The following is a 27,995-nucleotide window of genomic DNA, read 5'->3' as shown; positions in this document are numbered from 1 at the left end:
CTTTATTTCTTTCTCTTGTCTGATTGCTCTGGCTAGGACTTCCAGCACTATGTTGAATAGAAGTGATGAAAGTGGGCATCCTTGTCTTGTTCCAGTTCTCGGGGAATGCTTTCAACTTTTTCCTATTCAGTATAATGCCGACTGTGGGTTTCTCATAGATGTCTTTTATTACTTTAAGGTACAGCCCCTCTGTGCTGATTTTGCTGAGGGTTTTAATCATAAAGGTATGCTGGATTTTGTCAAATGCTTTTTTGGCATCCATTGAGATGATGATGTGATTTTTGTTTTTAATTCTGTTTATGTGGTGTATCACATTTATTGACTTACGTATGTAAACTATCCCTGCATCCCTGGTATGAAACCCACTTGGTCATGGTGGATTATCTTTTTGATATGCTGTTGAATTTGGTTAGCTATATTTTGTTGAGGATTTTTGTGTCTGTGTTCATCAGGGATATTGGTCTGTAGTTTTCTTTTTTTGTTATGTCCTTTCCTGGTTTTGGTATTAGGGTTATACTGGCTTCTTAGAATGATTTAGGGAGGATTCACTCTTTCTCTATCTTTTGGAATAGTTTCAATAAGCTTAGTACCAATTATTCTTTGAATGTCTGATATAATTCAGCTGTGAGTTTCTCTGGTCTTGGACTTTTTTTGTTGGAAACTTTTTATTACCATTTCAATCTTGCTGCTTGTTATTGGTCTGTTCAGAGTTTCTATTTCCTCCTGGTTTGATCTAGGAGGGTTTGTATATTTCCAGGAATTTATCCATCACCTCTAGATTTTCTAGTTTGTGTGTATAAAGGTGTTCATAGTAGCATTGAATGATCTTTTGTATTTCTGTAGTATTGGTTTTAATATCTCCCAATTCCTTTTTAATTGAGCTTACTTGGATCTTCTCTCTTCTTGGTTAATCTTGCTAATGGTCTATCAATTTTATCTTCAAAGAACTAGCTTTTTGTTTCATTTATCTTTTGTATTTTTGTTGTTGTTGTTGTTTCAGTTTAATTGTGCTCTGATCTTGGTTATTTCTTTTCTCTTGCTGACTAGGTTTGGTTTGTTCTTGTTTCTCTAGTTCCTGGAAGTTTGACCTTAGATTATCTATTTGTGCTCTTTCAGACTTTTTGGTGTAGGCATATAGTAGTATGAGCTTTCCTCTTAGCACCTTTTTTGCTGTATCTCAGAGGTCTGTATACACTATTATTGTTCAGTTCAAAGAATTTTTTAATTTCCATCTTGATTTCATTGATGACCCAACAATCATTCAGGAGCAGATTATTTAATTTCCATGTATTTGCCTGGTTTTCAAGGTTCTTTTTGGAGTTGATTTCCAATTTTATTCTACTGTGGTCTGAGAGCGTACTTGGTATAATTTTAATTTTCTTAAATTTATTGAGACTTGTAGGAAACAACAGGTGCTGGAGAGGATGTGGTTTTGTGGCCTGTCATATGATTTATCTTGGAGAATGTTCCATGTGCTAATGAATAGAATGTATATTCTGCAGTTGTTGGGTAGAACGTTCTGTAAATATCTGTTAAGTCCATGTGTTGTAGGGTATAGTTTAAGTCCATTGTTTCTTTGTTGACTTTCTGTCTTGATGACCTGTCTCATGCTGTCAGTGGAGTATTGAAGTCCCCCACTGTTATTGTGTTGCCGTTTATCTCATTTCTTAGGTCTACTAGTAATTGTTTTATAAATTTGGGAGCTCCAGTGTTAGGTGCATATGTATTTAGGATTGTGATATTTTCCTGTTGGACTAGTGCTTTTATCATTATATAATGTCCCTCTTTGCTTTTTAAACTATTGTTGCTTTAAAGTCCGTTTTGTCTGATATAGTAGCTACTACTGCTCACTTTTGGCGTTCATTTGCATGGAATACCTTTTTCCGCCCCTTTACCTTAAATTTATGTGAGTCCTTATGTGTTAGATGAGTCTCTTTAAGACAGCAGACTTGGTTGGTGGATTCTTTTTTTTGACACAGAGTTTCGCTCTTGTTGCCTAGGCTGGAGTGCAATGGCGCAATCTCGGCTCACCGCAACCTTCGTCTCCCAGGTTCAAGTGATTCTCCTGTGTCAGCCTCCCGAGTAGCTGAGACTACAGGCGCCCGCCACCATGCCCAGCTAATTTTTGTATTTTTAGTAGAGACAGGGTCACCATGTTGGCCAGGCTGGTCTCAAACTCCTGACCTTGTGATGTGCCCGCCTCGGCCTTCCAAAGTGCTGGGATTACAGGCGTGAGTCACTGCACCTGGCCCTTTTACATTCAGTGTTATTACTGAGATGTGAGTGAGGTACTATTCTATTCATCATGCTAGTTGTAGCCTGAATACCTTGTTTTTTATTTTTCATTGTGTTATTGTTTTATAGGCCCTGTGAGATTTTTTTCTTTAAGGAAGTTCTATTTTGGTGTATTTCAAGGCTTCGTTTCAAGATTTAGAACTCCTTCTAACAGTTATTGTAGTGCTGGCTTGGTGGTGGCGAATTCTCTCAGCATCTGTTTATCTGAAAAAAACTTTATCTTTCCTTCATTTATGAAGCTTAGTTTCACTGGATACAAAATTCTTGGCTGATAATTATTTTTTTTGAGGAGGCTATCAATAGGACCCCAATCCCTTCTAGTTTGTAGGGTTTCTGCTGAGAAATCTGCTGTTAATCTGGTAGGTTTTCCTTTATAACTTACCTGATGCTTGTGCCTCACAGCTCTTAAGATTCTTTCCTTCATCTTGACTTTAGATAATCTGATGACTAAATGCCTAGGTGATGATCTTTTTGTGATAAATTTTCCGGGTGTTCTTTGAGCTTCTTGTATTTGGATGTCTAGGTCTCTTGCAAGGCCGGGGAAGTTTTCCTTGATTATTCCTTCAAATAAGTTTTCCAAACTTTTAGATTTATCTTCTTCCTTGGGAACACCAGTTATTCTTAGGTTTGGTCATTTAGCATAATCCCAGATTTCTTGGAGGCTTTGTTCATTTGTTTTGTTGTGTTTTGTTTTTTTAAGATTCTTTTTTCTTTGTCCTTGTTGGATTGGGTTAATTTGAAAGCCTCATCTTTGAGTGCTGAAGTTTTTTTCTTCTACTTGTTCGATTCTGTTATTGAAACTTTCCAGTGTATTTGTCATTTCTCTAAATGTGTCTTTCATTTCCAGAAGTTGTGAAGGGAGTGAAGAGGACTCTGTGAGGGTCCTTGGTTGTAGTTTTGTTTAGCGTGCTGGTTTTCTCAAATGCTAGTTGTGCTAGCAGTAAAGTTGTCATGTGTACTGACTCTGGACCTCAGGTTAGCCAGAATGTTACAGGCAGTTGAATTAGCTGTTGTTTTCTTTTTTCTTGGATCAAGGTTGTTCTTTTATTAGTTGCTGCAGTGGCTTGAGTTGGTTGGCCTCCAGCCAGTAGGTGGCGCTTTCAAGAGAGCATCAGCTGCAGTAGTATAGGGGGGATACAAGCTTGCTCTGAGGTCACTTGGATAAGTATTTGGGTTTCTCAAGGGATGGTTGGGGCCATAGAGCTCCCAAGAGATTATGTTTTTTGTCTTCAGCTACCAGGACAGGTAGGGAAAGACCATCAGCAGGGGGCAGGGTTAGGCATGTCTGAGCTCAGACTGTCCTTGGGTGGGGCTTGCTGCAGCTGGTGTGGGAGATGGGGGTATGGTTCTCAGGCCCATGGAGTTATGTTCCCAGGGGGATTATGGTGCTTCTGCTGCAACATACAGGTTACCGTGAAAGTGGGGGAAAGCTGCCAGTGACAGGTCTAACCCAGGTACCACACAGCCAACAAGGCCAGTCTCTCTCCCACCGTGCCCCACTAATACCACCGAGTTTATATCCAGGCAGCTGGTGAGCAGGGCTGAGATCTTGTCCCCCAACGATTATTTTTATTTATTTATTTATTTTGAGACAGCATCTCACGTTGTCGCCCAGACTGGAGTGCAGTGATGTGATCTCAGCTCACTGCAACCTCCACCTCCCAGGTTCAAGCAATTCTTCTGCCTCTGCCTCCCGAGTAGCAGAGATTACAGGCACGTGCCACCATGACTGGTTAATTTTTGTATTTTTAGTAGAGACGGGGTTTCGCCATGTTGGCCAGGCTGGTCTCGAACTCCTGACCTCAGGTGATCCGCCTGCCTCAGCCTCCCAAAGTGCTGGGATTACAGTCGTGAGCCACAGCTCCCGGCCTATTATTTTTAAAGTATATATTTCTCTTTCCTTTTGTCAAGTTTTGCCTTATGTATTTTGTGGTTCTATTGTATGAGTATGTTTATCATTGTTAAATCTTCCTGATGCATTCACCTCTTTAACACTGTGTAGTGTCTCTCCTTGTTGCATAACATTTTTGTCTTAAACTCTTATTTTGTCTGCTATTAATATAGCCGTTCAGGGTCTCTTACACTTACTGTTTGTATGGCATACATTTTCCTGTCTTTTTAATTTCATCTTATTTGTGTCTTTGAATCTAAAGTGTATCTCTTAGACATCACGTAGTTGGATCTTGCTTTTTAAACCTGTCTAGCAGTTTGTCTTTTAGTTGGAGTATTTAGTATATTCAAATGTAATGTAATTATTGTTGGGTTTACCTTTGCCATTTTGCTATTTGTTCTGTGTAAATTTCCTGTCTTTTTTGTTTCTCTCTTCTTCTTTGATTGCTTTTGAGTTAAAAAATGTTTAGTATATCATTTTAATGCCTTCATCAATATTTTAACTTTAAAAAAAGTTTTTTCATTGGTGTTCCTCTGGGAATCATAATAAGCATTTTAATTTACCACATTCTACTTCAGGTAATACTAACTGAATTTCAGTAAAATTTAGAATCTTTGCTCCAATATAGTTCTGTTCCTTCTCTCCTCCTATTTGCTATTATTGGCATGTGTGTTATCTGTGTATATGTTAAGAACTCGACAATATAGTGTTACAATTATTGCTTTATACAATTTTATGTTCTTCACAGTAGTTAAGAAATGAGAAAAATTGTAGGATCTTTCATATCAATTAATATACTTACACTTTCTGATGCTCTTTATTTCTCCCTGATTATTCATGTCACTGTCTACAGTCTTTCAGTCTATTCTTCTTTTAGTATTTTTACAAAGCAAGTCTGTTAGCAGTGAATTCTCTGTCTTTGCTTATCTGGGAATGTCATTTTTAGCTTTCAGTTTTGGAGGATAGTTTTGTTGGATTATAGAATTCTTGTTTTTTCGTTTTAGCACTTTGAATATGACATTTTACTGTCTCTGTCTTCCGTTGTTTCAGATGAGAAATCAGCCATTAATCATACTGATTTTTTCCCTGTACAGTGTGATAAGTAGTTTTTTTCTTGCTGCTGTCAAGATTTTATCTTTATCTTATGCTTTCTTTGTTGTTTATTATATATTTATTATTTTTTCTTTCCAACTTTTATTTTAGGTTTGGGGGTACATGTGCAGGTTTGTTATACAGGTAAATTGCACATCATGGGGGTTTGGTGTACAGATTATTTTGTCACCCAGGTGATGAGCATGGTACTACGCAGTTGGTAGTTTTTTTATCCTCATCCTCTCCCACCCTACACCCTCACTGGAGTAGGCTCCAGTGCCTATTGTTCCCTTCTTTGTGCCCATGTGCACTCAATGTTTAGCTTCCCTTATAAGTGAAAACATGCAGTATTTGGTTTTCTGTCCCCGTGTTAATTTGCTTAGGATAATGACCTCCAGCTCCATCCATGTTGCTGCAATGGACATAATCTCATTCTTTTTTATGGCTGCATAGTATTCCATGGTGTATATGTACGTTTTCTTCATCCAGTCCACTGTTGTTGGGTATCTAGGTTGATTCCATGTCTTTGCTATTGTGTGTAGTGGTGCAATGAACATATGAGGGCATGTGTCTTTGTGGTAGAACTGTTAGTCCAAACTGTACCACTTTGTAAGCCCCTTGTCATTTCACAGACCTTGATCAAAGGGAAACATTCCTTGGGAGATTGGGCCGTGAGAAACATCCTGCCCGACTGCCTGACTTTCTTATCACATTCTGCTGGGAAAAAGTCCAAGGAACATCACTGTCACATCCTGCCAGAACAAGGGCCAAATCGCCTCATCATGGGAACATCTTATCAACATCCTCCCAGGCAGCAAGCCATAACCCTCAGACCCCTCCCTCCCAGGCCTAAAATTGCCCCAGCCTGTAAGCAGAGGTGGGCCCTGGCATTAAGCTGGTGCCCCGCCTCTGCAGGTCTTATGCTGGACATAAAACCTGCATTGCTGTAGAGTTGCCAACTCTCTCTCAGTCTTTCTTTAATCCTTGCCTTCTCATCAAAACCTAAGAAGAAAAATTCATATTCCTTTGGGTTTGTATTTAGTAAAGGGATTGCTGGATTGAATGGTAGTTCTAAGTTCTTTGAGAAATCTCCAAACTGCTTTCCACAGTGGCTGAACTAATTTGCATTCCCAACAGCAGTGTGTAAGCATTCCCTTTTCTCTGCAACCTCACCAGCATCTGTTATTTTTTTGACTTTTTAATAATAGCTATTCTGAGTGGTACAAGATGGTATTAAGCATATGAAAAAATGGTCAACATCACTAATCATTAGAGAAATGCAAATCAAAACCACAATGAGATACAATTTCATACCAGTCAGAATGACTATTTTTATGCTTTCAGCAGTTTCACTCTGATGTGTATATATGTGAATATTTTTGTATTTATTCTGCTTGAGACTTTTTGAGCCTCTTGGGTACGTAAATTAATGTTTTTTTTAAGTCAAACTTATGAGGTTTTCAGCCATGGTTTCTTCTTATGTTCTTTTTTCCCCTTTGTGTCTCTCTTTTCCTATGAAAACTCCCGTCATCCAAAATGTTGGTACCCTTGGTCATGTTACACAGGTCTCCAAAGCACTGTTCATTTTTCTTCCTTCTTTTTTTATTTTCATCAGCTGGTTTATCTCAGTAGATCTACAAGTTTTCTTATTCTTTCATCTGCCTGTGCAAGTCTGCCATTGAACTTTTTCTGGTGAATTTTTCATTCCAGTCATTGCACTTTGCAAATCTAGAATTTCTATATGGTTTCTTAAAAAAAAAAATCATTTCTGTCACTTTATTGGTAGTCTCTCTTTCATAAGACATCTTGTTATACTTCCCTTTAATTTAAATATTTTAGTTTCCTTTAGTTCTTTGAACATATTTATATTAGCTGACTTAAAGCTTTTGCCCAGTAAGTTCAACATCTGGGCTTCCTCAGGAATAAATTCTATTGACTACTTTTTTTTCCCATAGATGGGTCATACTTAAGTATTTCTTTGTGTGTCTCATAATTATTTTGTCAAAAACATTATGTTTTAAATATTATAATGTGACAACACTGGTAATCAGACTTTCCCTTTCCCTGTCCCTGGGGTTTGTTGTTTTTGTTGTTGTTTGTGACCTTCCTGGACTATTTCTGTAGTCTTTATTCTGTATCTTGTATAGACACTGAAGTCTTTGATTAGCTGAGTCTCAAATAATGATTTGACAGATTTTCTTAAATGCTTTAAACCAGTATGTCTCCCATCATCTTCCAAGGGGTACTGTGTATGTTGGGGCATGCTTTCCATGCCCTAGCAGTTCACAGCTCTGCCTTAGCCTTCACTTCCTGCTTTGTGCAGAGCCTCAGAGTCAAGCAAAGGTTAGAGAGTGGAGCTCTGTCAGGTCTTTAGTGGCTATTTGCTTAGCCCTGCACATGCACATGACCTTCTGTATCCCCAGAAATATTTTAGAAATTTTCAAAGCCCCCTAAGGACATCTCATTTCCCAAATTTTCTTTTTTTTTGGCAAGTCACTTGTTTGCCCCTGCTAAAATTGCTGCTTCTGACAGCTGCAAGATTAACCAAATACTACTGATTTTTTCGGACAAACTCCCTGGGCATAGGGCTTTTCACACTGAATGAGCTCTTGAGTCAGGTGAAATAAAGATTAGCCTCTGAATAGGGCTTTTCTAGGAGCACCAGACAGGTCACATAGTGACAGTTCTCTGGGGATGAGGTTTTGACCCAGAGCTGCCTTTGTAGCTAGGCTGCTGGCATTCACAGTTACTGTGGTTCTGAGGCTGCTTGTTTCCAAGGCTACTGTGGAACTGGGAAGAGGTGCGTGGAAATTGAGAATGAGGCAGGTTAAAACACCAGAAAGCTCACCATTCTTACTAAGATTCAGCTACTTTTCTTAAATAGATGTTCAGGATTGTTGCAAATCTTTAATTTTTTAGAGTTCTGCAAAAGTTGATTTTGACAATTTTGCCAGTGTTCTAATTGCTTTGTGGAGAAATGAATTTTTAGAAGTCCCTCATCCACCATTCCAGAAGTGCCTCTCTATTTGATATCTAAATAATGGCCTGTAAATATTTATTGGCAGCCATGAAAGTCCACTGTTTGATTTCATTGAGAGCTGCTTGCGAAATAAACATGAAATGGTTATTTATGAAGCTGCTTCAGCTATTATCCATCTTCCTAACTGCACTGCAAGAGAGTTGGCACCTGCTGTTTCAGGTTTGTTTTATATTTGATGGCTGGCTTTTATGTTCCTAAGTTTTTGCTTTAAGTTTCATAGGTCTGCAGAATAGATATTAAGAATGTTTTTTGAACACTAGCTCTGTGTATATGTAGCCTTTGCATTCTGATAGCTTATATGTAGATAGTTTATTTTAGTTGTTCCTTACTTTACTTTTTTTAATGTTTCTATTTCTCTATATAAAACTTTTGAAAGAAATTTGTATGTACATAGTTATTAATAATAGTTCTTTATTGCTTTTATTTAAAGTTTCTGTTTCCTCGTATGAAACTTTTGAAAACATTTTACAGTTCTCCTTGATGTTTTAAAAGTCCATTTGTTTTCAGAACTGCCAATATTTCAACCATTTAGTTCAGGAATTAATGGGCATTCTAATTTTTTTTTAAAAAAGAGCAAACTTTGTTTCCTATTAAAGTTTTTATAACTGACCAAAAGTACTTTTTCCTTTTTTTTTCTTTTTTTTTTTTGAGACGGAGTCTCGCTCTGTCCCTGAGGCAGGAGTGCAGTGGCGTGATAGCTTGGCTCACTGCAAGCTCTGCCTCCTAGGTTCACGCCATTCTTCTGCCTCAGCCTCCCAAGTAGCTGGGACTACAGGTGCCCCAAAGTGCTTTTTCTATTTTGATGTTACATTTTTCATGTAAATTTTTGATGCTGTGATAAAATTTATGCATATTTTGAATGTGATTCATTACGTACTATATTTTCAGCTATATGGTATATGATGAGATGAGGAATATTCACAGCATATATAGGTAATATTCACCATATCTTTATCTGTATTTTACTTCTTCAACTTTTCTGTAGTTTTCCTAAGCCAAGAGTATTCACAGTATGTATACGTAATATTACTTAATGTTACATATTATTATTATTATTTTTTAGTTCTTCAACTTTTCTGTAGTTCTCCTAAGCCAGCCTTGAGATATGCAGCTGTGAGGACCTTGAACAAGGTAGGTGTTTCTTTGCTAACTATTGACTTATATCAGTATTTAATTGAGAAACATTAAACGTGAAGCATTTGGTTTTCTCTCCAAGGTTAGTATATATGATTTATGGGCTTCACCTCTACAACATTTCACTTGTATTTGTGGCCTTGGGTATGCTCATTTTCATTATTATTTAGCTGAAGATTATAACTCATTTCTGACTTCTAAGCATTTTATATTCAAGAGCCACACTGTCCAATATGGTGGCCATTAGCCACCAGTGGCTATTTCTATTTAAATTAGTTAAAATAAAAAATTCAACCCTCAGTCACATGAGTCATACTTCTTGTACTCACAGCCACATGTGGTCAGTGGCTATTGGACAGTGCAGATCTTGAGCATTTCTGTCATTGAAGAAAGTTCTTTTGCACAGTGCTGGTCTACAGCAGCCCTGTCCAGTAGAAACCCAGTGTGAATCACATATATAATTTTAAATTTTATAATAACCACATTAAAATTTTTAAGGTAAAATTAATTTTAATAGTATATTTTATCATAATACATATAATATGTCATCTCAACATGTAATAGATATTTTTACATATCTCAAGTTTTTGACATCCAGTATATTTACATTTACAGCATACTCAGTTTGGATTAGCCACCTTTCAAATGCCTGGTAGTCACATGTTGCTGTTGGCTATGTTATTAGACAGTATAGATTTAGAGGATATAATACAGAAACACAGAATAAGTTAAATAAGCAGAGAAAATGTAAATGAAAGTTAAATGTAATAGAAGACTTGTCATAGGCAATACGTAATTACAAATTAATTGTGTAAACAATTGAAGAAAAGAGAAGTTTAGAGCAGCCGTGGAAGAAACCTTTATAGAACAACAATTTAAATTGTTTTTTATTTATGTATTTTTTTTTTGGAGACTGATTCTCACTTTGTCTCCCAGGCTGGAGTGCAGTGGTGCGATCTCGGCACACTGCAACCTCCGCCTCCCGGGTTCAAGCGATTCTCATGCCTCAGCTTCCCAAGTAGCAGGGATCACAGGCAACTGCCACCACGCCCGGCTAATTTTTGTGTTTTTAGTAGAGACAGGGTTTCGCCATGTTGGCCAGGCTGGTCTCAAACTCGTGACCTCAGGTGATCTGCCCACCTTGGCCTCCCAAAGTGGTGGGATTATTAGGTGTGAGCCACCAGGCCCAGCCTAAATTGTTTTTAAAGAGTTGATACAGGTCTACAATCCCTCACTCATCTCTAATCTTGGGGCCAGATGTGTCTCAGAATTTGCTTTTAGTTAAATTTTAGAAAGGTTATATGGTGTTATCTCTTATTTACTAACCCCAGTAGGCTTGGGGCAGCATCCCACCATTCAAAAACATTAATATTTTTGCACAAAACATATGACTATCCTTGTCAAGTGGCATAAATTAAGAATTAAAGAGTTTCACATTAGTTTGGGTCATGTTTTGCTGTTAAATGAATTTTCATCCCAATGCTTTGTTTTCCAGAGTGTTTTCAGATTTTCCAAATTGTGGGTGTAAGGGATTCCATACCAATATTGGGATAGACAAAGAGGTGGGACAACATCAACAAAAACAAAGATGCAGGAGAATGGCAGACCATGCAGTAACCATAGATAATGCAGTTTGGCTGGAGTTTGCGTCTTAAAATGCAGCAGTATTTTTTAACTGATAAGATATTAACAGTCTTTGTTGAGCACTGTTTACTATGCTAGATCCTGTTGTCAGTGCTCCTAACATCTAATAGAATAGACATATATGAACACATGTACTATAAGGAAATACAGGCCAATTATAATTTTTTTAAAATGGTAATGTTAGAAAGGTTAGAGGAACCTAACAAAAGAGAGTACGATGCTATACTCTGGCCGTTGATCATTTATTAAAAGATATACCTTGTTAACTGGAGCCATTCTTTTTGAAACAATTACTTTTAACTTATCCTGTCCTCTTTGGATTGCCACTTATCTCAGTTAAAATTTAAGTTCTGGCCTTTATCAAAAGCAATTTGCTTAATTTTTTTTCTTGCCCTTCCACAAGGTGGCAATGAAGCACCCCTCTGCTGTTACTGCCTGCAATCTGGACTTAGAAAACTTAATCACAGACTCAAACAGAAGCATTGCTACCTTAGCCATTACTACACTCCTCAAAACAGGAAGTGAGAGCAGTGTGGACAGGCTCATGAAGCAGATATCTTCTTTTGTGTCTGAAATCTCAGATGAGTTCAAGGTAAGAGTTTAAACATGATCATATTTTCTCCCAGTCTGTTGGCTGCCTATTTATTTTCTTAATAGTGTCATTTGAGAAGCAGAAGTTTTAAATTTTTATGAAGTCTAATTTATCAGTTTTTTTCTTTCATAGTTATTACTGTCCCCTAAGAAACCTTTATCTACTTATTTACTCATGCTTTAGGCTAAATGCTTTATGGTTTTAGATTTTACATTTTAGGCAATGATCCAACTTGAATTACTGTTTGTTTGGTAAGTTCAGTATTTTTTCCATACCGATATCTACTGTATTCCACCATAATTTGTTGGAAAAACTTTTCCCTGTTGGAGTGCTTTGGCACCTTTGTCTACAAAGCAAATACCCATATAATTTTAGGTATATTTTTGGGCTTTGTATTATGTTACTGAACTGTTTGTCAATCCAGTACCAGTACCACACTAATATTGATTAATGTAGCATTATGGTACCTCTTAAATGTCAAGTAGTGTGGTCTTCCAACTTTTTCTTTTTTAATATTCTGGTTCCTTTGCATTTCCTATGAAATTTAGGACCAATTTATCAATTTCTACTAAACAAAGCCTGCTAGGATTATGACTGGGATTGTGTTGAATCTATAAATCAATTTGGGGAGAACTGATATCTTAACATTATTTTTCTATTTCATAAATATGGTATATCTCTCCCTTTAGATCTTCTTTAATTTCTCTGAGCAGTGTTTTGCAGTGTTTACTCTAGAGGTCTTGCAAATCTCTTGTTAAATTTATATCTAAATATTTTATGCTTTTGATATTTTATTAAAATTTTTATTTTATTGTTTACTACTAATGAAAAACTTTTAAAAAATACTTTTCCATATTAACTTGGTATCCTGTAACCTTGCTGAGTACCTTCACTGGTTCTAGTCATCATTATACATATTCCTTGAGATTATGTATAAATAATTGTGCCATTTGTGAATAGAGACAGTTTTACTTCTTTATATCCAATCCAAATGCCTTTCCTTACTTTTTCTTGCCTAATTAAAAAAGTACTTCCAGAACAGGGTTGAATAGAACTGGTGAGAGTATGTCAGAGATGATTTAAAAAAATAAATAAATTTCAGTTAAAAGAATAAAAGTAGAAACATTTTATTGCTTCATTCTTTCTTTATACTCAGTCAAGTAATATAACTAACCCTATTTACTCTCTACTTGGTATGCGTCCAGACTTTCAAAAAACAAACTACCCGTGTATTCAAGCAGACAGTTTTGTGCATCTGGTGTAGCAGTTGCTGTTTCAGTTTTTTCAAATTGCATTTGTTGGAGTGAGTTTTTTCCTAAAGACATATATTTGTTATTAAGATACCTTGGCTTTGATTTTGAGTGCCTGTGGTAGTGGGATCTTTGTATGACCTCTTGAGCAGTACACAGGGTCAGTGGTCTCTGTGATTCCTCAGTGACTTAGGGTACAGGCATTAGTTGAGGTTGTGGTGAAGTTTAGCTGGGGATCTGGACACATAGTCAGTCTTTGGGCTCCAGTAATGGCAGCAGCACACCAAGTGTGCCTATTTTTAGGCCCAGCTCACACTGGCTCCAGTGTCTGTGGGTACTAGAGGGCTATTCTTGGGCCTCCAGGTGGCTTGCTAGAAAGAGATACTGAAAGCAGTGAGCCCAGTGTGTGAGTGGGTTCTCCAGCCCCTGGCAGCTGGGGTGGTGTGGGTGATGGGCAGTAGTGGTGTTGGAGCAACCCACAGGGACACAAGCAGTCTACGTTGGTGTTGGCAGAAGCTGCAATGGGTTGGGTAGGCTAGGCCCCAGTCCCGCAGCTGCCTGTAGCAGGGTGGTGGGTATTATGCTAAGTGTGTTCAGGAGAGCTTGTTATTCCATGTCCCTCCCCCAGGTGGGTGACAGCTGCAGCCACATCACCTCAAACTCAGCCTGAGGGTGGGGCATAGCCCAGCTTTAAACTCTCAAAATGATGCCAGCTGTGGGCTTGTGACCAGAGAGGGTGGCGACCCTTCAGGTGAGCAGCATGGGCAAGAAGCTGTGAGGAGTGTGATTCGCTTGGGTCTTGGTCTCACAGCAGCCCACTGGGGAGCACTGGATATTGTCCTAAGTATGTGTAGGGGAACCTGGCTTCCCTGTCCCTCCTTAACCAAGTGGTGGCTGCAGCCACGTCGTCTTGAACTCAACCCAGGGTGGGGCACAGCCCAGCATTAAACCCTCAAAATGGTGCCATGGACCTGGGAGCAGAGAGGGAGGGGTCCCTCCCAGGTATGCAGTATGGGCAAGAAGCTGTGAGAAGTGTGGTCTGGTCACACGTCAGTCTGACAGCTCCCTGCTGCGGAGCAGTGGGTATGATCCTAGCTATGTGTAGGATAGCCTGGTTTCCCTGCCCTCCTTGGCCAGATAGCAGCTGCAACTGCATCATCCCTAACTCAGGTCGAGAGCAGGGCACAGCCCAGTGTTAAACTCTCAAAATGGCACCTTGGGGCTGGGACCAGAGAGGGTGGGGCACCTCCCAGGCAACCAGTATAGGCAAGAAGCTGTGAAGAGAGCAGCCTGCTCATGTCTCAGTCTCACAGCATCCTGCTGCAGGGCAGTAGGTATTGTCCTAATGATGCATAGGATAGCAGATTTATCCTAATGCGTATCCTAATTTATCCTATGCATATCCTAATGATGCACAGGATGGCAATACCTACTGTCCTGCAGCAGGATGCTGTGAGACTGAGATCTTCCTGTCCCTCCTTGGCCAGGCAGTGGCTGCAGCTGTGCACAAGACTAATTAAAAATGTCAGGCGAAGAAGTTAGAAGTTTTGGAGGCAGTCTTTGTGGTGGTGAAGAGAATGACCTTTAGAATCAAAATCCCTGGGTTTAAATCCTGATTCTACCACTTATTAGATATGAGACCTCAGGTGAGTCACATAAATTGTTACTGCCTCAGCTTCCTTAGCTGTACAATGGAGATAATAATAGTACTTACCTCACAGAGTTATTGTGAAGTATAAATGAAATAATAGTTAAGAATAATATATGTATCTGTTATTATTGTTGGTTTATGTATGTATAGTATGGAAAGAACTGCTAGTTCATAATTGATCTTTTAACATCTGCACACAGAATAGTTGAATATTGACTAAGTGGGTTATTTCTTCTTTTTTTTCAGTGCAGGTATATAAATCTCTTGAAATACAGATAGATTCGTTTCAGTTCGCTTTCAGTTTTGTATTTTACCCCTTCCCATCTTTTTTTTTTTGAGACAGGATCTCACTCTGTCACTCAGGCTGGAGTACAGTTGCGTTATCATAGCTCATTGCAGCCTCAACCTCCCTGGGCTCAGGTGATCTTCCTGCCTTAGCCTCCCAAGTAGCTGAGACTACAGGCGCAAGCCACCATGCCTGACTAATTTTGCATTTTTTGTAGAGAGAGGGTTTCACCATTGGGAGAAAGGCAAAAGGATTGGTTGCCCAGGCTGGTCTTGAACTCCTGAGCTCAGGGAGTTCACCCGCCTCAGCCTCCTAAAGTGCTGGGATTATAGGCATGAGCCACCATGCTCAGCTGCATTTTCCCCATTTTCTTTAGGATTTTTAGTCTTTTGTTTCCTTAATTTTTTTGTATATTCAGGATATTAGCTCTTTATCTGTGAAAGATGTTATGAATATTTTCTCCCGGTTTGTCATTTGTCTTTTGACTTTTCTTATGATGTCTTTTGACATGCAAAAGTGTTATTTTTTTTTAGGTAGTCATATTTGCCAACTTTTTATTTTATTTGACTTTGAGTCATAATTAAAAATTATATTCCCTTCAAATTTTAGAGTAATTCACTCATGTTCTCTTCTAATACATTTATAGTTTCGTATTTTACATTTAGATCTCTGGTCCGTTGATTTTTTTTATTATATATGCCATGAACAGATTCAATCTTATCTTTTTCCATTGACTACACAGTTAGTTGCCCCCCAAAATTTTATTCAAGTCCAGGTGTGGTAGCTCACACCTTTAATCCCAGCACTTTGGGAGGCCGAGGCAGGAGCATCGCTTGAGTCCAGGAGTTCAAGATCAGCCTGGGCAACATAGTGAGACCCTGTCTCTACAAAAAAATACAAAAATTAGTCAGACATGGTGGTGCACACCTATAATCCCAGTTACTTGGGAGGCTGAGGTGGGAGGATCACTTGAGCCTGGGAGGTTGGGGCTGCAGTGAGCTGTGATCATGCCACTGCACTCTGTCCTGGGCAACAGAGCAAGATCTTCTGTATTAGTCTGTTGTCACACTACTATAAGGAAACACCTGAGACTGGGTAATTTATAAAGAAAAGAGGTTTAACTGGCTCACAGTTCTGCAGGCTGAACAGGAAGCATGGCAGCATCTGCTTCTGGGGCAGCCTTAGGGAGTTTTTACTCACAGTGGAAGGCAAAACAGGAGCAGACGTCTTACATGGCAGGAGCATGTCCAAGGGGGGTGCGGAGGAGTGTCACACACTTTTAAATGACCAGATCTCACAAGAACTTAACTATCACAACTTACTAGCACCAGCAGGGAAATCTGCCCCCATGATCCAGTCACCTCCCACCAGGCCCCACCTCCAACACTGGCGATTACAATTCAACATGAGATTTGGGTGGGGGCACAGATCCAAACCACATTACCTTATCTAAAAAAAATTATTTTAATTTTTTCTATAGACAGGGGAAAGCTGAAAGGAAATTTTTAAGACCATCTTTGCCCCAATAATTTGAGACATCATCTTTATCATATGTACTTGAGTTTGTATGTTCATACAAACTCAAAGTTGCATATGTTCTTGAGTCTGTTTCTGGAGTGTCTTTTCTACTTATATATTGGTCTGTTTATTCATATACTACTGCTACACTCTGTTCTAAATAATAGAAGCTTTGTAGGATGCTTAGCCCTCCATCATAGTTCTTTATTTTCATTGTTTTCCTGGCCATTCTTGCATGTTTCTTTTTTTTTTTTTTTTTTTTGAGATGGAGTTTCATTCTTGCTGCTCAGGCTGGAGTGCAATGGCGTGATCTCGGCTCACTGCAATCTCTCCCTCCCGGGTTCAAGCGATTCTGCTGCCTCAGCCTCCCAAGTAGTTGGGATTACAGGCACCCGCCACCACACCCAGCTAATTTTTTGTATCTTTAGTGGAGACAAGGTTTCACCATGTTGGCCAGGCTGTTCTCGAGCTCCTGACCTCAGGTGATCCACCCGCCTCGACCTCTCAAAGTGCTGGGATTACAGGCATGAGCCACCATGCCCAGCCACGTGTTTATTTTTCTAATGAACTTTAGTATCAAGTTGTCTAGCTTCATAAAAAACCTTGTTGACATTTTCTGTTGGGATCACATTAAATTCATAAGTTAGGAGAGGATACATATCCTGATGATGTTGGAACATCCTAAGAACAAGGACGTCTTTTAATTTGTTCAAATCTGCTTTTATGCCTTTCAAGAATGTTTTTTAAAAAATATTTTTATATTAGTTTTGAATGGTTTTAAAATGCTTATTTCTAAATAACTTACCTTTTTCATTGCTATTATAAATGTTTTTTATTCCATTTTATCTTCTACCTGGTTATCATTTATGTATATGAATATTACTGGTTTTGCATGTTAATTTTATATCCTGCTACCTTGGTGAATTATCGAGTTAGTTTTATTACTCATTCTCTAGGGTTTTCATATATACCATCATGTCATCTAAAAATAAAGATATTTTTGTTTGTTTTGTCTTCTGCGATTCTTGTTTCTTTGTTTTCCCTTATCTAATTGCATTGGCTAATATCTCCAGAATAATGCTAAATAATTGCAGAGATAGTGGCATCCTTGCATCACTCTGACCTCAATGGGAATGCCTCTCAGGGTTCCATATTAAGTAATATGCTGGCATTAGGATTGAAGTATATATGTTTATGTTATGGACATATCCATCTATTCCTTTTTTTTTCAAGAATGTTTATTAGGAATGGATGTTGGATTTTATCAAAGGCTTTTCAGCATTTTGGATATAATCCTTTGACTCATGAATGTGATGTGATTTTATCAATTTTCTAATGCCGAATCATCTTCACATTCTTGATAAGCCCCATTTCATCACGGTGCATTATTTCTTTAATGTAGTGTTAGAATCTATTAACTAATATATTTCTTAGAATTTTTACATCGGTATTTATAAATGATTTTAGTCTGTAATTTTTCTTTCTGTACATATATACCATCTTTATTAGGCTTAAGTATCATTGCTTCATACAAACATTATGGAGATTTTCTTTCATTTTGTATGCTCTGAAACAAACTCTGAAACATATGGATTTGGGGTTATCCGATTGTTGGTAGACAATTCTAAATTCTCCATGAGTCTCTTCTCATTTCTGCACATCTTGCAAGTTAGGCGCTAACTGCCCTCCGTTTCCTGCTACCATAACTGTATTCCCTTTCTATAATACAAGACATCTTCTAGCCTTAGAAGATAGAGATCATGTCTCCCTCTAAAGGAAAGGGAAGATTTCCTTGCAGCCCCAGGAAATACTAATAGTATTTCGAGCAAAAAGCCCTCTGGAGCAAAAAGCAAACATGTTTATGGTCCAATCTAATAATGTTTTCCTTCAGAAAAAAGGACAGGCATGCTTACTCCCCACTGTAAAATGTTCAGGTTCCATCCTTAGGGTTCGTATCCAGTAATGCAGCCTACTGCAAGACCAGGTATTATCTGGCTCTCTTTGCATTGCACTTTGGGAATTGGGGCTCAGGAGACCCACCCCAAAGTGCTCATACTCTGGCTACTGCTACTGCTGTGAGTAGTTAATGGTCTTTCATCACTGAGCCAGGAGTCTAATGTTTTCTACCAGCATCCATGAAATTGTGACAGGTTAACTCGTTAGCCACAAGTAGGGTAAAATCTCACATTCTTCACACATCTTGACACTGGTCTTTATTTTCATTTTATTTTATTTTATTTATTTTTTGAGACAGAGTCTCCCTCTGTCACCCAGGCTGGAGTGCAGTGGTGCGATCTCAGCTCACTGCAGCTTCTGCCTCCCAGGTTCAAGCAATTCTTATGTCTCAGCCTCCCCGAGTAGCTGGGACTGCAGGCCCACGCCACCACACCCGGCTAATATTTGTATTTTTTTAGTAGAGACGGTATTTCACCATATTGGTCAGGCTGGTCTCGAACTCCTGACCTTTGGTGATCCACCCACCTTAGCCTCCCAAAGTGCTGGGATTACAGGCATGAGCCACCGTGTCTGGCTGACACTGGTCTTTAAAATTGTGGTAAAATTCCCCTAGAAACCATTTTGTGAAGTAGTTCCTTGATAGCTTTCTCTATTCTTCTATGGAAATCAGTCTGTTCAAGCTTTTTATCTTTATGGTTCACTTTAAAATCTTTGATGTGATTATTTGTCTGAGGCAGAGGGAAGGGATCTCTTGAATGAACTTTATTTTTACATTGCTTTTTATTTTCCTTTGTGGTCTCCTTGGTTATCTTCCATGAAGAACAATTATTGTCATTTTAGGCAACTACAGTATCTTCTTAGCTTGCAGTAAGTAAGTAGGAAAGTATGTTTAGTAGCCAGAGTTATAAAGATGAATGTCTTTTCTGTGTTTGCTTTTTATAGGTGGTGGTTGTACAGTCATAAAAGTGAATATTCTTTTTGTTTTTCTACAGGTGGTGGTTGTACAGGCAATTAGTGCTCTCTGTCAGAAATACCCTCGAAAGCACAGTGTCATGATGACTTTCCTCTCCAACATGCTCCGAGATGATGTAGGTAGACTACTTTTTAATCATAGAAAGTTGCTCTCTTAAATTCTTAGGATTGCTATGAAATACCATAGTGTTTTAAGATTTCTTTATCATCTCAGTATGCCTCTCAAGTAGTATACTAAGTCTGGTTACTGTCTTATTACTAAACATGCCATTGCTTTGCTTTCCCTACTTGGAGAAAAAACACTTTTGTTTCTTTCATAAAAGGTGGGAAATGAAATTTGAATATTATAAGCATAAACCTTGGAGTGTAAGCATTTCTCCAAAATATGTCCCTAGAATGAATGGCAATTTTATCTTCTTTTTTGCCAGGGAGGCTTTGAGTACAAGCGGGCCATTGTGGACTGCATAATCAGCATTGTGGAAGAGAACCCTGAGAGTAAAGAAGCAGGCCTAGCTCACCTTTGTGAATTCATTGAGGACTGTGAACACACTGTTCTGGCTACTAAGATTCTACACTTGTTGGGCAAAGAGGGCCCTAGAACGCCTGTCCCCTCCAAATATATCCGCTTTATTTTTAATAGGGTTGTCCTGGAGAATGAGGCTGTCAGAGCTGGTGAGTCATTGGGACACTGATATTGACGATGCTGATCTTTTGAAATACCGAAGAGAGTGATAATGAAATTAGAAAATGAAGTTGCAGGATTTATTGGATGGTGGGATTTTAGAGCATGCTTAGGGCCCAGATATCTTTCTTTGTACTTAGTTTCCATCCTTATTTTTGCCTTAGATTAGACAAATAACCCTTCGCTTTCAGTATGATAGGAATACTATGGTGGCTTATCCGTTTTTTCAGTTATAGCCGTAAGTATGAATGTTTGTAGAATTTGTTAATGTGTTTCTATATATATATATTTTTTAAGTGACTTTTCCTCCCTAATCTTTCTTTCCCTTAGCATATGAATAGATCCAAATCTCTCCTATTAAAGATATAAACTCTCTATGAGCCTTTCACTAGCTACTGACTCTATACTTTCCTTCCCCTCAGAGATAAACTTGAAGTAGCCATTATTAGCTGCCTGCATGAATTCATTATCCATTTTTCTCTTTAACTCAGTATAATGTAGCTTTCCCTTAAAAATCCTCTGAAGTAATTTTATTGAAAATTACTTATAAACTAGTTGTAAAATCAAGTTAGACACTTTAATGTTCTTACCTTTGTTTACACTCAGTCCACTTGATGTGCTGTTGACTGAACACTTCGTGAAACCCCATAGCCTTGGTTTCCACAATAGCCTACATGTTTCCATCACTCCTCACTCTTATTTATAGAGCTCCTCTTTCCAGCCCCATTCCTTAAAATATTAGTTCTCTGTAAGATTTTTTTTTTTTTTTTTTTGAGACAGAGTCTCGTTCTGTCACCCAGGTTGGAGTGCAGTGGCGCAATCTCAGCTCACTGCAAGCTCCGCCTCCCGGGTTCACGCCATTCTCCTGCCTCAGCCTCTCCGAGTAGCTGGGACTACAGGCGCCTGCCACCGCGCCCGGCTAATTTTTTGTATTTTTTAGTAGAGACGGGGTTTCACCATGGTCTCGATCTCCTGACCTCGTGATCCACCCGCCTCGGCCTCCCAAAGTGCTGAGATTACAAGCGTGAGCCGCCGCGCCCGGCCTGTAAGATTTTGACTTCTCAACATCTACATTCCTCTTGGTGATCATTTTCAGAGCTCTACTGATAGGCTGTGACATTCCAATCATGTCTCTTTCCTGAACTTGTTTGTCCAAATAACTTAAAGCACTTCAAACTAAACCTAAAATTCAAACTAACCTCACATTCATCATCCACTCAGTTATCAAGATAGAATCTTGTTCTGCTGCCTTACAGCCCCTATCTGTTCTTTAGCAAAGTGCTTTCAGTTGTGTCTCCTTAATATTTCTTCATTCTCTCTTCTATTTTCATGGTGCTGATTGAGGCTTTCATCCATTTCAGATGCCTAACTATCTGACTGCTTCTAGACTCACATATATCCAGCCTATTCTTTACACTCTGCTAAAAAAAAAAGGCGGGGGAGACTTTCAAATATACAAATTTATCTCATATTTAATATCCTTTAATAGTAATGTTGAGATTAAACCATACCCTAATTTTGTTTTATTGCCAGTCTCTCCCTTGTCTCTTCTTGCTCTCCAACATGGGTCCTATGCTCAGCCTTGCCCAACTGTCCAGTGATATACCACACTTTCTTCTCTGGGCAGGGGCCATTTGAACTTGTTATTTTCTCTGCCTCTAATACTCTTATCCTGCCTTTTTCCTCTGGCTAACAGTACTTGTTCTTCAGATTTTAGCTCAAGTAATATGTGTTAACTCCTTGTCTTAGTTTTCCACCACCAATTCGGATTTAGTTCCTTTCTGTGTATTCACGTAGCGTCCTGGATATATTTCTTCCATGGACTTACCTATGATGTGTTGTAATTCTCTCTCTACATACCTATCTTTCCCACTAGAGTATAGCTCCTTGAGATCAGGGACATGTCTTTTATCTGCCCCAGTACCTAGCACAATTCCTGACAAAAGTTTGGTGAACAATGAATCTTCGTTGAATGAGAGGAATTTTAATAATAGAATTGCTTTTTATGCTTGGGGCTGGTTGTTTGAGATTGGAGCTTAATCACATCAGTGTGATATATAAGGGGCTGTGGTGGGGTAGAGATGTAGCTCCTACAGAAAATCTATATGAATCTTTTTTCTCAATTTTTGGAAGATTTTCATATTCAGAGCTCTCTTGGGCTTGCAGAATTCTCTTTATGCTTAACAGTATCAAAGAAATAAGATCAAGAAACACTCAATAAAAGAAGAGAGTTTATCTCCACTGAACATGGGGACACTTTTCTCATTTTTTTTCAAATGGTTATTGGTTAACTCTGAGAAACCAATATTTATGTAGCATAATTGTATGCTTCATTATAGCTGCTGTGAGTGCTTTGGCTAAATTTGGGGCTCAGAATGAGAGTCTTCTCCCAAGCATCCTTGTACTCTTACAGAGGTAAGTTAAATAATGTCTTTTTAAAAAAAAAAAAAAAGAATTCTATATGGTTAAATAGTGAAATCCTCATTCTACCATAGGGTAGATGCACTCTAAGCCCTAAGAGTAGAGCTATTGGAGCAAGTCAGGGGCAAATGGCAATTCCTTTCTCTTTTTAGTAATTATGTATACCTCTCAATCAATTTGATGTGCTATTGACTGATCACTTCATGAAAGCCCCTAGCCTTGGTTTACACAATAGCCTACATGTTTCCATCACTTCTCACTCTTATTTATAGAGCTTCTCTTCCCAGCACCATTCCCTAAAATACTAGTTCTCCATAGGGCTTCATTTGCTAGGTACATGTCACATTTGATTTTGGCTTTCTCTCATATGATTTTGAGAAAGTGACTTAAATACATGTGCCTCAATTTGTACAACAGGGGCTTACTTAAAAAAACTATTAGGTAATTCACTATGCAAAGTTAAAAATAATAGTTTTTCATTGTCTTCATGACCCTCTATTTGATGAGGAAAAGACTTGCTTTAGCAAACTGTGATTGCATCTTATAATTGAAGCAGATAAATTACAAGCCAAAGGTTGGCTAGTTTACATAAAACAAATTGTCATTTGAGCAATAACAATGGCTGGATTTTGAATTTATCTTTTTAATATCCTTGGAAAGTATAATACTCCTGTTTCCTAATTACAGAGAAGTCTAAGTCTTCAACAGGGTCATGTGGTTACAGATGGAAGAAAAGACTCCAGACTGCTATTTCATGTTCTTGTGCTCCTCGTTATTTTAATGCCTACTTATGTAGTGCTTGTGATTCACAGTAACAGTATTTCTTTAGTAATTCAGAACAGTACCCAAGATTTGTGGAGACTTTAGGAGCCGCTGTTGGCTATTGTTGAGCACTTTTTTAAAGATAGTATCGGATGACGACCTGAGCTGTGTCCTTTAGATTTGGTAGTAGAGCTATTGGAAGTCTTTGGGGTACTGTGACATGACTATTCTGTTTCCCCTGGACAGGTGTATGATGGACACTGATGATGAAGTACGAGACAGAGCTACCTTCTATCTGAATGTGCTGCAGCAGAGACAGATGGCACTAAATGCCACATATATCTTTAATGGTCAGTGAAAGCCAAGGATGTACATTTTTGTTCCTCAAATGGTGTCTTGGAAGCATATTTCATGATTTGCATATGAGCTAACTTCACTGGGCAAATGCTTGGTTTTTGTCTTTGAGTGCACTTCCATTTCTAGAGAAACCTGTGTTTATAGGATATTTTCTAATTTGGTAATGGTAATTCCTATGCAACAATCTATAAGAATATAGATTGGGCCCTTACATTTTTTAAGAATGTTGCTCGCTTATTCCTGGTTCTCCTTGAACTCCCTCTTGGATGGGTTTACGTTTTTCCCGTTTTCTTATGCTATCTTTGTTCCCATATAGCTAAGTTGCTTTCTTTTCTGGGAGGTACATACATTTTGTTGAAAATGTGTATGCTGTGCTCCCATGTTTCCTTGAATGAAATAAGTCAGTTTATAAGTTTATAAGGTAATTTCAAGAATATCCTTTATTTTTATATTTAGGTTATAAAGCTTTTGGTTATATTTTTCTCTTCCTTCAGAAAGCTTAGATAAATATTACAAACCTGGGCCTATTTGGATTCGAGGATTGACAAGAGGTTATAATGCTGAGATTTCTCTGTGTTTCACAGGTTTGACGGTCTCTGTACCAGGGATGGAAAAAGCCTTACACCAGTACACGTTGGAGCCTTCAGAAAAACCGTTTGACATGAAATCAATTCCTCTTGCTATGGCTCCTGTCTTCGAACAGAAAGCAGGTTAACTCTATTCATTTTTCTGTGTATAACTAGTTTTGCAAAACTAAAAAATATTAGCATATTTTCTCTAATACTCATTTAATCGTCACCCCCTTTTTTTTTTTTTTTTTTGAGATGGAGTCTCACTCCCGTCGCACAGGCTGGAGCACAGTGGCGCAATCTCTAGTCACTGCAACCTCTACCTCCCGGGTTCAAGCGAGTCTCCTTCCTCAGCCTCCCGAGTAGCTGGGATTATAGGCATGCACCACCACCCCTGGCTAATTTTTCTATTTTTAGTAGAGACTGGATTTCACCATGTTGGCCAGGTTGGTCTTGAACTCCTGACCTCAGGTGATCCACCCGCCTCGGCCTCCCACAGTGCTAGGATTACAGGCGGGAGCCACCGTGCTCGGCCGATTGTCACCCCTTCTAAATCTTTTAGATTTAAGACATATTTTTATTAGAGTTTAAAAAAAACTCCTGGTTTTTACATAAAAGCAGTAATATGAAATGCACTCCAAGATGAAGGGTTTTTTTAATGCACAGCATTACAGTATCTGAAGTCAGTTGCCACTGTGCATCTCAGAGCAGTAATAGTGCTGTCACCTCCTATTTTTATTTTCTGAAGTTGATAATCTCTAAGTTAATTGGTTTTGTTATTGGAGGTTCGTCTTTAAAGAATTTATGGGACACAATCATAAAAAATATTCCCAAAGAATATCTAACTTTAAAACTTAAAAAAAAAAAAAAAGAAGACATAAATGTTTAGTGGTTAGAACACAAAACTGGGAGGAAACAATTGTATGCTTATTTTCAACATTTTCAGTTTTTCTGTTGATACAAGTAATTTTTCCTATTTTGATCATGAGAAGATTTTTAAAATAAATTGTTTTTCCTTTTCTGAGTAATTTTTGTACATTCCAGTCCATTTAAAGCAAATTCTATATTTTTAGGGCTTTATGATTCCACAACATATGTTCACTAAATACATTTTAATTTGAATGTCCCCCCACCAGAAGTGACAGATAACCTATAAGTATGATTTAGTAATAGCTGATTATATACCTGCTAGAAATGTCTGCTCTCCTCTCTTTCTGTCTGCATTGCTGGCTTGATAGTAGGGGGAGAAGTTCACTTACTTGCTCATATCTGTCTTTATAGAAATCACACTTGTGGCTACTAAGCCAGAGAAGTTGGCTCCTTCCAGGCAAGACATTTTCCAAGGTATGATGATTTGATGGTTAGACGTAATAATCTTGCCCCTAGGCATTGTAAATATAATAAAGTCTACCAATCTTACTCAAATTGATCAGTTCTCAATATAGGAAATCTTCGTGTTGCTGAACACCATAGGGTATAGTTGCTGAGGCTACCCGGAGTCCATGAACTTTCCAGTTTGTAATTGCTAATTGGGAATGTTTTTCTTTTCTGTATCTCGTTGGTTAACAGGGAACTCACTGTAAAATAAGTATTTACTTTCTTTTTTTTTTTTTTTTTTTTGCTTTTTGCTTTCATTAATATATAAGCTCACTTACTTGAAAGATTACTTCACTAAAACCTGGGGACATATTAGTTGAATGTTCAACTATTAGTAAGGCTATGGAAACTAAAGCTTTTTTTTTTTTTTTTTTTTTTTTTGAGACAAAGTCTCTCTCTGTCGCCCAGGCTGGAGTGCAGTGGTGCAATGTCGGCTCACTGCAAGCTCTGCCTCCTGGGTTCACGCCATTCTTCTGCCTCAGCCTCCCGAGTAGCTGGGACTACAGGCGCCTGCCACCACGCCCGACTAATTTTTTTGTATTTTTAGTAGAGACAGGGTTTCACCATGTTAGCCAGGATGGTCTTCGATCTCCTGACCTTATGATCCGCCCGCCTCAGCCTCCCAAAGTGCTGGGATTACAGGCGTGAGCCACTGCGCCTGGCCAACTAAAGCATTTTTTAAGCATCCAGACTAAAGTCTTTCCCTGTCTTCTTCATAGCCTACGTTCTTTTTTCTTGATAGAACAATTGGCTGCCATTCCTGAGTTTCTGAATATAGGACCCTTGTTCAAGTCTTCTGAGCCTGTTCAACTTACAGAAGCAGAGACAGAATATTTTGTTCGATGTATCAAGCACATGTTTACCAATCACATCGTGTTCCAGGTAAGATAATGCCCTTGACTCCTGTAGAGATTTAGTATAAACTGGTATGCTTTGAGACAAATATCCTTTACCTATAATTCTAGTTTCTTTTATAGAGAATTAATTTGGCAGAATTTCTGGTTTCTTGTTTAACACCAGAGCTATAGAGATGCCTTCATGTGATGGGTAACTTTTGATGGTTAAAATCTAAAGGACATAAAACTGAAATGTGTGAAGAAGTTGGACAACATAAAGTATAACCAATCTTCTAAAATCATCATTTAACATCAGGGTAGATTAAGTGGGCTATTCTGAGAACTTAGATTTGACAGCCATCAGACTTCTGTCATCTTGTTTGGTACAGCAGTCTCAGGAAAGAGAAAAAACTGATGAATAAATAAACAAAAAACCTCAAGAATAAGGCTCTCCCTGTTGCCAAAAGAAGAATCTTAGGAGGAGACCTACCCTGCTCTTTAGAGATAGAAGGTATAGTGGGTTCCAGAGCTGAGTAGTGGGTTATGAGTAGGAAGGATAACTTGTTATCCTTCACAACTTTTCCATTTACTGACTTTTCAGTTTGACTGCACCAACACTCTCAATGACCAGCTGCTGGAAAAAGTGACAGTGCAGATGGAGCCATCAGATTCCTATGAAGTGCTGTCTTGTATCCCAGCCCCCAGCCTTCCTTATAACCAACCAGGAATATGTTACACTCTGGTTCATTTGCCTGATGATGACCCTACAGCAGGTACTAACCCTCAGAAGGCAGGAGATACGTGATTCCGAATGCATTTCCTTGTGAGCTCTTCAACTCTTCAAATGCACAGTTTAAGAATGTGATGCTTTTCTAGAATTTAATGTAATGATAATGAGTGTGTATGTGTATGTGTTTGTGTGTGTGTGAATATATTTATAAAATTGGTTACTGCTGCAGAAATACTAATTTTAAAACTAAATCTCTGAGTAAAATTTGCTGAACACTTAAAAGAGAAACTGAGTGTGTATAGGAGTAGCACAAAAAGGAACTCACGCTTTCTGTTAGAATAATGTGACCACTTGTGAGAGTTCATATACCTGATGTCTCCTGTGAAGAATCTTGACCCACTTCTCCTCGAAGTTTCTATCTAGTTAGATAGAACTTGGTTATGTAGTAGATTGTTGGCATTTTAAAATACATCATTTTCGAAGGTCCTGTAGCATAAGGCTGGTGTCTGAAAGCATGTCTCAGCCTAGTGAGTGGCTTAGCCAACCATGTGTGTCCACATTAAGAAGGGCTTTTAATTCCCTGCTTGACCCATATGCAGTCTTTGCAGGGCGGAAAAACAGCCCCTAAAAGACAGCCAACTAGTGCCAATAGTAGTATTTACTTATTTGGAGACTTGGGAAGGTGAATGTCAAGTATTTATTCTACTTGATTCCCCCCACCATCATTTTCCTCCTTGATTTCTTCTTATGTTCAGTGCACAATATTCGTAACTATTACCTAGTTTTCACAGAAATAAGCACACACATCACATTTATGTTTTGAACAACTTTTACTGCTCGTAAGTACAGGAGAAACAAGTTAAAAAATTAACAAATACTGGGATAGTTACAGAGTTACAAGAAATCATAAAAGCACTAGTAAATAGTTATCCCTGGTCAT

The 27,995-nt window shown here is 38.4% G+C and overlaps 1 protein-coding gene across 2 annotated transcripts in view; it reads left to right on the top strand.

Annotated features, from left to right (window-relative positions):
* COPG2 (COPI coat complex subunit gamma 2) overlaps window positions 1–27,995 on the top strand; it is a 164,476-nt gene that overhangs the window by 96,478 nt on the left and 40,003 nt on the right. For both annotated transcript variants that reach the window (XM_032761744.2, XM_032761747.2), the window contains 11 exons: window positions 8,344–8,477; window positions 9,382–9,449; window positions 11,500–11,688; window positions 19,342–19,437; window positions 19,750–19,993; window positions 22,343–22,418; window positions 23,433–23,536; window positions 24,128–24,253; window positions 25,394–25,456; window positions 26,232–26,371; window positions 26,927–27,098. In XM_032761744.2, coding sequence (XP_032617635.1) covers window positions 8,344–8,477; window positions 9,382–9,449; window positions 11,500–11,688; window positions 19,342–19,437; window positions 19,750–19,993; window positions 22,343–22,418; window positions 23,433–23,536; window positions 24,128–24,253; window positions 25,394–25,456; window positions 26,232–26,371; window positions 26,927–27,098 — 1,412 coding nt within the window. The remainder of the gene's footprint in view (window positions 1–8,343; window positions 8,478–9,381; window positions 9,450–11,499; window positions 11,689–19,341; window positions 19,438–19,749; window positions 19,994–22,342; window positions 22,419–23,432; window positions 23,537–24,127; window positions 24,254–25,393; window positions 25,457–26,231; window positions 26,372–26,926; window positions 27,099–27,995) is intronic.

The sequence above is a fragment of the Hylobates moloch genome, unplaced genomic scaffold, assembly GCF_009828535.3.
Source record: "Hylobates moloch isolate HMO894 unplaced genomic scaffold, HMol_V3 SCAFFOLD_1, whole genome shotgun sequence".
Taxonomy (NCBI): domain Eukaryota; kingdom Metazoa; phylum Chordata; class Mammalia; order Primates; family Hylobatidae; genus Hylobates; species Hylobates moloch.
The sequence above is the reverse complement of the archived record's forward strand: the minus strand, read 5'-3'. Positions and strand labels throughout refer to the sequence as shown.